At 54.3% G+C, this 7,974-nt stretch overlaps 1 protein-coding gene across 1 annotated transcript; it reads left to right on the top strand.

Moving 5' to 3' along the window:
• The first annotated feature begins 58 nt into the window (after nucleotides 1-58).
• PROX2 (prospero homeobox 2) lies at nucleotides 59-6,804 on the top strand. Its single transcript, XM_031065970.1, has 5 exons — nucleotides 59-195; nucleotides 2,152-3,666; nucleotides 4,252-4,359; nucleotides 4,808-5,002; nucleotides 5,102-6,804. The coding sequence occupies exons 2-5, from the start codon at nucleotides 2,170-2,172 to the stop codon at nucleotides 5,285-5,287; spliced, it is 1,986 nt and encodes a 661-aa protein (XP_030921830.1). The 5' UTR covers nucleotides 59-195; nucleotides 2,152-2,169; the 3' UTR covers nucleotides 5,288-6,804.
• Nucleotides 6,805-7,974: the final 1,170 nt, after the last annotated feature.

Here is a 7,974-nt window from a genome sequence, read left to right on the forward strand (position 1 = left end):
CCCGCCCAGAGCCATGCGGCAGCCGGGGAAGGCTCTGCGGGGAATTGCCGTCCGGAGGGACAGCACGCCGCTCCGTGCACGGCTGTCCCACCGAGGAGCACCCAGGGAGCCCATGAGGGGAAGCTTCAGTTTTGGAGATGGCACACTCCCCTCGTCTTCTGAACACCTTCGTTCCGTTCCTGTCTTTTTCTTCAGGTAGGACGAGTCTCGTCTGCTTTTTAGTGTTCTGGAGCGTGGCACTAGTGAAAGCTGCCAGTAAGAGTGGGAACCAAAGCACACACCCGCTAACTTCGAGGGGAAAGAGCTGCAGCAGCAGGAGGAGTTTGCTTAGGGCAGCACCTGCTTGCAGCGAGGGGGAGCCAGGGCCACCCCAGCGGGCTGCCGTGGCCTGGGACGGGAGGCTCTGCTCCCTCCCTCCAAATCTCCAGAAGAAAGACGGTGATGCTGCAAACCTTAAGCAGGTGGAGGTCACCTTGCCAGCTCTGAGTTGATGTGTTTGAAAGGGGTGTATCACCCAGGTTCCAGGGGGCTGGGAAACCTCAGCCCAGGGGACAGGCAAGCTCCCGACCTTGCTGTTGAGCACAGCAAACAAGAGAAATTGTGAACAAGCATCAAAAGAAGGTGTTTCTGTACAAAAACAAGTGAGGTTACAGGACCACAGCGTTGAGGAAGGACTAAGGCTGGATGGAATCTGTGACTGCAGTGTGTTTGCTGTGCGACTGTGCTGGGTGCAGAGGGCAGGCTGAGAGGCAGCTGTAGGCAATGGTCAAGCTTGTAACACAGGGGCAGGGCAGGATGGTGAGAGCTCCTGGCAGCCCAGCCTTGTGCTGGCTGAGGATAAATGGAGCACTTTGAAAGACCCTACACCAGACTCTTAGGAAAATGAAACCCTAATGGTCAGGATGGGTGGGGAGGCAACACAGATTAACATGTGGTGTCAGATAACCCAGAAAATACTTGGTTTGTCATGGCTGTGGCTCTGCAAAAGGTAGAGCGGTGCCAGGCACCTGCCTGGAATTCAGGGTGTTTGAAGAAAGGCAACCTGCTAAAAACCCCTAAGAAGAAACCCCATTTTCTACACTGCCTGGAGGACTTGGCCTGGAGCAGCGACAGGGACAGGAGACTGATGGTGTTGAAAATGATCAGGTATTTCTGGGAACAGCAAAAGAATCTCAGACTTTAAAGGGGTCCAAAAAAGACAAGAGCTGTCCTAATTTAGTGGTGCAAAGCTGCTGCTAATTAATGTGGATAAGGAAGAAACATCCCTCAGGGATGGTTACTGTGTAATTGCCCAGGATACAATGTTTTACACTTTTGCAAGCGGGGAATGACCGGAGGGGGTGAATCCCTGCTTGGAGTCTGCATGACAATTTTAAGCCTGGGGCTGCTGGCTCAGTATTTTTTCCTCTTCCCTGATAATCCCCATCCTCGTTTCTTTAATTCAGTGTTTTGCCAAGCCCTCAGGAACCCCATGTTGTGTTAGCTTGACCATTTCGATGCATCCTGCTCACAGCAGGTCACATTGCCCCTTTACCCTGTCTGTGCCCTCCTCCACCAGGCTCTTTGCGCTGGCCCAGCCCCAGGTGCTGCCACCCATCCCGGGCCCTGGGGGCTCTGCTGGGGGTGTTGGGGCCAGCAGAAGCCGGCAGCACCCATGGCCCAGCTGGCTGTGTGAATACCTTCACCAGGGATGCAGCTGCTCCTCTGCGCTCTGCCAGCACCCAAACCCACCCTTTGCCCAGGTGTACGTGGCAGAGGGCTCTGCCTGCTGCTCCCTGCCCTCATAGCAGAGTCCACAAGCCCAGAAGGCAGTTTCCTCAAATGCCTCTGGTGCAGATGCAGCTGGTGATGTGGAAGTTTGCGCTGCCAGGCGCTGCTGGGCCCAAAGCAGGTGAAATGTATCAGGGCACAATGAATGCCTGGCTGGTAGGTGGGTGGTGGGGTGGCACCCAGGGCATTGCTGCTGTTATGTGACATCTGACAGTCTGCTCACAGGTTTTGCAGTGCCTGGAGATTTCTGCCTGGGTCACTCCCTGGTGAAATAGTTTTTGCAGGGGAGCAGGGATGCCATGGAAACCTGGAGAAAAAAAATCTCTATCCCTGTGCTTGGAAAACTGCTGTATGAGGTCCTGTTTCTTGCTCTTTCTCCAGTTCCACAGCACTAGCAGGATGAAACATCAAACATCTGGGAAGCCTGCCAGTCTGTCCAGGCAGGAAGAAGATACAATGGACAGCAGGACTGGCTTTGAGCAGGATAGAGACCGTGCCACTTCAGGGCATGACCAGGGGCTGAAATTGGAGCCATGTTTCCAGACTGACTCTCTCTTGCCTTCCCCCAGTGCATCCCTGATTCCACAGCTCCTCAGCCACACAATGGTTGGCAGGAACCTGGATCCCACCGTTCTTTTCCCTTCCTCTCAGGCAGTGGCTCTGCCCCATGACTACAAATGTGGTGCATGTCCTGGAGAAGGACAAGCCCTGGCTTTCCCCAGGACCCGTGGCCCAGCTCCCCTGCCCTGTGCTGGTGATGGGGACCAGCTCTCCAACCAGCACCCACGGGAGCAGCTCTGTGACCAGCACCTGCGAGCCAAGCGGGCCAGGGTGGAGAGCATCATCCAGGGCATGAGCCTCCCACCAACCCCACAGGCATCTGACACAAGCCTGGAGGCACCTTTTGGGCATGAGAGGGAAAGGGGTGGGGACATGCCCCAGGACAGCAAGAGGAAGCCAAGGGTGCCCCAGCAGGGCTTGGGGGCAGCTGGAAGAGTGGCTCCCACAGGGGGCAGCTCCCATGCCAAGGGCTGCCAGCAGCTGAAAGAGCAGCTCTGCTTTTTAGAGCAGCAGCTGAGGTGGCTTCAGGAGAAGTTCTACCAAGTCTGTGACTCTGAGGATGCTGCCCAAACACAGGAAGATTCTGAGAAAGTGCAGCCACTGCCTGGAAAGCCCCAAGACAGACTGGACAAGGACAGTGCCACTGCCACCAGCAACCCACGCCGAGTGCCTCTCAGGAGGAGTGTCCTGGAGGCGTGTGGGCTGGAGGAGGTTGAGGACAGAGGTGACACAGGTGGCCTGCCCTCAGCAGTGAGGGTACTCTCACAGGCACTGAAGCATGAGCTGTCTGTGGTGACATCCCAGGTAGTGGACTCTGTCCTGAAGACTCTCTGGCCAAAGGCAGACAGCCACATCCAGAAGCAGCACCAGAGCCTTCTGATGCTGGGGCCAGATGCCAGGAGAGAGTATTCTGCTGGTGGGAAATGCAGAAAGCCACTTGCTAAGCCATCTCCCATGAATGCACCAGGCTCCCTGGGCTCACCCCAGGCTGAGGTCCTGCCAGGAGCTTTGGGGAAGAGCCTGAGCTCTTATGTTGCCTCCTTCAGCTCAAAGGGGGTCAGAAAATCCTCTCGGGTACCCAGCATGGGTTATTCTCTGGGCTCAGCCACCTCTGTCCAGCACAGCCAGCTGCTGAGCCAGCTGTTGGGCCATGGCCAGCACAGCCCCTGGGGCAGTGACTCTCGTGAGAGCCCATCTGCTCTGGAGAGGGGTTGTCCAGAGCCCCTCGAGTTGCCCTGGGGATCTGTTAAACTGAGGTCATCGATTGTGAGACAGCAGCAGCACCATCCCCTGCCCCTGAGCCCTGCCAGCATGGAGAGCCTGGCACTGCTGCCAGCTGGCAGGGATGGCCACGGTGATCTGCCAGCTGCAAATGATGGAACACCCTTTGCCTCGACCCACATATCCTTTGGGTGCAGCTAGAGGTCCCTGGGGAATGTGCTCCCCTTGTCCTCTGCAGCCACAGCTTGGCACTGCCCCTGCTGGTCTCTGCAGGGCCAAGGTCCCTGCTGCTCCATAGGGGCTAAACAGATGTGGGCAGGAAAGGAGCCGTAAGCCATGGAGGGGCACTGCCATTCCTCAGGGCTGGCCAGATGCTGTAGCATAGCTGTGGGTATAAGCCAGGAGCTACCAAGCCTCCTCTTGGGCTGTACTGGGGGTCCTGTCATCTTAAACCATGAGCAGGAGTCTCATAGAAATTCTGGCTCTCACAAGACTGTGAAGTGCTGTGGGGAGCATTAGCTTCCAGGGATTCTCAAGGGAAAAACCAGAGGCTGTCCAGCCAAGGATGAACCCCCTCTGCCCCCTGACAGGCCAGCAGGGGCTATTGAGGGCACTGGGCCTGGTGTGTCAGGGGTGGTGCTCAGGGACATGCCAAGCTCGGGGTTGGCTATGTGCAGGCTTTCCTTGACCCCAGGGCAGATGCAGGAGGCGCTGACCCCCGGGCACCTGAAGAAGGCCAAGCTGATGTTTTTCTTCACCCGCTACCCCAGCTCCACTCTGCTGAAGACCTACTTCCTTGATGTGCAGGTAAAAGAGCAGCAGCCAGAACTGCTGCGGGGCAGGGCTCCCACGTGGTGTGGCACCTAGCCTGCCTCCCTGGGAACCATGAGGAAAGGGCTGCTCTTGTGTCCCCCTGCCTTGCTGGCAGGAGATGGGGACAGCACCCATTTATTTCAGCATGGGCTGCCCAGGGGCAGGTGCACAGGGCAGTGGCAGACATGGGCTGTCAGCTCTTCACTCTGTGCAATCGAGTTGTTCAGATTAAAGCCCCCCATGAATGTGCCTTCCCACTGCAGGGCAGCTGGGATCCAGATCTCAGTGTGGACAACACCTGGGACATGCTGATGTCATTGCCCCAGCTTGGGGATGGCTGGGTTTGGGCCAGCCCAGCAGTGCCTGGCTGGGTTTGCAGGGGCTGGTGGGGAGGGAGGATCCAAGCTGGCCTAACACCATCCCCTGGCTGTCCCCCCACCAGTTCAGCCGCTGCATCACCTCCCAGCTCATCAAGTGGTTCAGCAACTTCCGTGAGTTTTACTACATCCAGGTGGAGAAGTTTGCCCGGCAGGCCCTGCTGGAGGGTGTGGTGGATGCTTGCACTCTCCAGGTCTCCAGGGACTCAGAGCTCTTCCGTGCCCTCAACATGCACTACAACAAGGGGAATGACTTTGAGGTGAGGAGGGGGATGGGGGAAAGGGGGTGGTGGTGCTTGTGGGGGTCAGGAGGCACCATGGCATGGCGGTGTCACTGGCTGATGCCTGTCTTGCTGCAGGTGCCCGGGCGCTTCCTGGAGGTGGCCAGCCTGACACTGCAGGAGTTCTTCAGTGCCGTCAGGGCAGGCAAGGATGCTGACCCCTCCTGGAAGAAACCCATTTACAAAATCATTTCCAAACTGGACAGTGACATCCCAGAAGGGTTCAAAGCTGCTGGCTGCTCCCAGGAACTGCTCCACAGCTGAGTCTCTGTGAAAGCAGCCCTGGGTTGTGAGTGCAGCCACCATGTGCACCTCACGGGCACTCCGTACAGCACCTATTATTTGGGGTATTCTCTTTCTGAGAGCCATGCACTCTGTAAGACAGCTCCTTGGGTAAGGCCTATCACTTGCCTCATGTGCTGGGATTTTATGCTGCATTGCATATGGTGCATTATGTGCATTCTATTCTGCTGCTCAGAACTGGTGAGGAACGCCAGAAGGGAGGGACAGAGATGAAGCCATCAGGTTGGAGCCTGAGAAATTGCCCTGCCCCAGCTCTCCCTATGACCCTGACTGAGCTGCCTTCATTCTCTCTTCCAGAGGGTCAAAAACCAGGGCAAACAGCCTTGCTGTTTATAAAACAGGAAGAGATCCTAGTAGTGGGCAAAGTTTCCTTGGCACAGCAGACTAGCGGATGTACTGAGTCCAAAAGCATGACTCAGTTTCTGTCCAGATACAACACACCAGTGTCCAAAGAAAACAGCTGGTGAATTCCAGCGCTTCAAGCATTCCATGGGGATAGCTGTTCCTGTCTGGAATATGTAAAAACTATGTTTGTTGTAGCCAACAAGAATAACAGTCTCCTCCACCTCCCCTGTGCTGTGAGACAAGATCCCCCCGTGCAGCTGTGTGCTGTGGCCAAGCAGTGTGTGCTCTCCAGCAGTGTTCTTTGGCATGCTGGAGGAGAGCAGGGTGCACAGCCAGCTCTGCTTGGCACTCTAAAGAGCCTCCATCAGCCCATCACCTGGGAGGACAGCTCCATGTTAAACACCCATCCATGCTCCCTCACACCGTGCTCCTGCTGGCAAAACTGCCCCAAGCATCTCTGTTCTGTTCTCTGCCCCTGGTGAAAGAGGAGAATGTGATTTGAGATCCATCAGTCCCTGTGGGTTTAACACAAGCTGGGGAAGAATTGGGCCTTGACATCCACAACCCCATTGCTGTAAGGGCTGTAAACTCAAGGAGGTTTCTTTACCCTATGGCCAAGACTTAGTGACCACTTTTCTACCTGATGGAGCACGGAGAAGTGTTTTGTCTTAAGGGCTCTCTAATCTTGACAGAGGTGGCAGTGGAGAGGAAAAGGCTGTGAAGAGGAGGGAGTCCTGACAGAGGCATGGCACGAGGGCACGGGGAGGGCAGTGATGAGCCACAACATACTCACACAAAACCCTCAGGGAGAAGAAGGCTGGGAAAAGGCCAAGGTAATTTTGGGTGTGCTGTGTCAGCTGGTACTAGAGTGCAGCAAATGACTCTTGAGAGGAGAATCACAGCTCCAGCATCGGTCAAGTGCATGGGGTGATCCACAGGCAATGCATCTATAGGAGTAAAGAAGTGGAAACATCAGGACATAATGGGGAGCTCCGAAATAGGGGCAGTTGCGAGTGTGGCCACCCAGATTTCCTGCTTCTTTTTGTATATTTATTTCTCCAAGTTTGTATATTTTACAACCCCAACACCAAATTTACATGATCCCTTTTTAAATAAACACATTGTTTAAGTTACCCCTTCACATCCCTGAAGACGTATTTGACAATGTCTGTTCTAAAGAGTTATCCTAGGAATTTCTTGCTTTTTGTTGGGAAAAATAACACTGCAGCAAAAGGGCAGTCCTTCTGCCAGCATCTCTGTGGGGTCAAGCAGGCCCCACTAACCAACACCAGCTCCTTTAAACCTGCCCCCTCGCCCCAATGGTTAGTCTGCTCTGAAGTGCAACTTGTGAGGATCAGGAAGGGGGGCTGGAGGCACACAGAGCCATATACCAAAGCTTAAGGGTGCTGGACTCAAATGTACAACATCGGATAAGTGCTGCTGGTGGTACCATGAATGTGCCATTCCTGCAGGCAATAACAACCTCAGAGCTTAAGTAATGCTTTGGGTAGGCAAAACCAAAGCTGCTGGGAAGGGGAACGATGGGCTGGCTCAGGGAAGGGTCAGCAAATTCATCTGTTCTAGCTAAATAATTAGGGAACATAAGGTAAGGCATCCGGCTGAAACAAAGCTTTTCACACAAAATTCCTGGTGGGGGTAGCAGCTTCTTGCTTCCTGTGGCAACATGCAAGTCCATGAGTGTCAGTAAAACAGCAGGTGGGGGACCAAGGACAAGACAGTGCCCCAAATCCCAGTCATGCAGTGGCTGAGGTTGTAGGAGATGTCTGGAGGTCATCTTGTCAAACCCCCTGCTCTAGCAGGGCCACTGAGATGGCTGCCCAGGACCATGTCAGAGGGGTTTTAAGTATCTCCAAGTAAGGAGGGACTCTACAACCTGATCATTAATTAAGACATTTGATAGGACTGGACTATTTGCAGCAGTATTTTTGCTCCAGTGGTTGCCACATAATTACAAGTGGGTACTAGAGAGCTGTATATTACACTGGTTTTTGGGAAATGTGGACCAGTGTGACCACGACAAACAGCATCTGACACCAGTTATCCTTTGCCTTTGCCTGTGATGAAGTCTCACTACTCGTATCCATGGGTTCAATTCTGCCCATGTAAATTTTCCATCTAACAAGGATGTTAAAAAAACCCCCAAAATAGACAAAGAAAAAACACCAAAACATCCCCCCAAAAACAACAACAACAAAACCAAAACAAAACCCCAGAATCAAAACAAAAAGCCCTCCACCATGGCTAGAGAGACTCTGCAAAGGACTCAAGATTACAGGCCACTT

This window comes from Geospiza fortis, unplaced genomic scaffold (assembly GCF_000277835.1).
Source record: "Geospiza fortis unplaced genomic scaffold, GeoFor_1.0 scaffold54, whole genome shotgun sequence".
Taxonomy (NCBI): Eukaryota; Metazoa; Chordata; class Aves; order Passeriformes; family Thraupidae; genus Geospiza; species Geospiza fortis.

Coding starts and splice junctions, on each gene's coding strand:
- PROX2 (XM_031065970.1), top strand. CDS start 2,170: ATGAAACATCAAACATCTGGGAAGCCTGCCAGTCTGTCCAGGCAGGAA. Junction 3,667..4,251: donor AGAGCCTGGCACTGCTGCCA/GCTGGCAGGGAT, acceptor ACCCCAGGGCAG/ATGCAGGAGGCGCTGACCCC. Junction 5,003..5,101: donor ACAAGGGGAATGACTTTGAG/GTGAGGAGGGGG, acceptor GTCTTGCTGCAG/GTGCCCGGGCGCTTCCTGGA.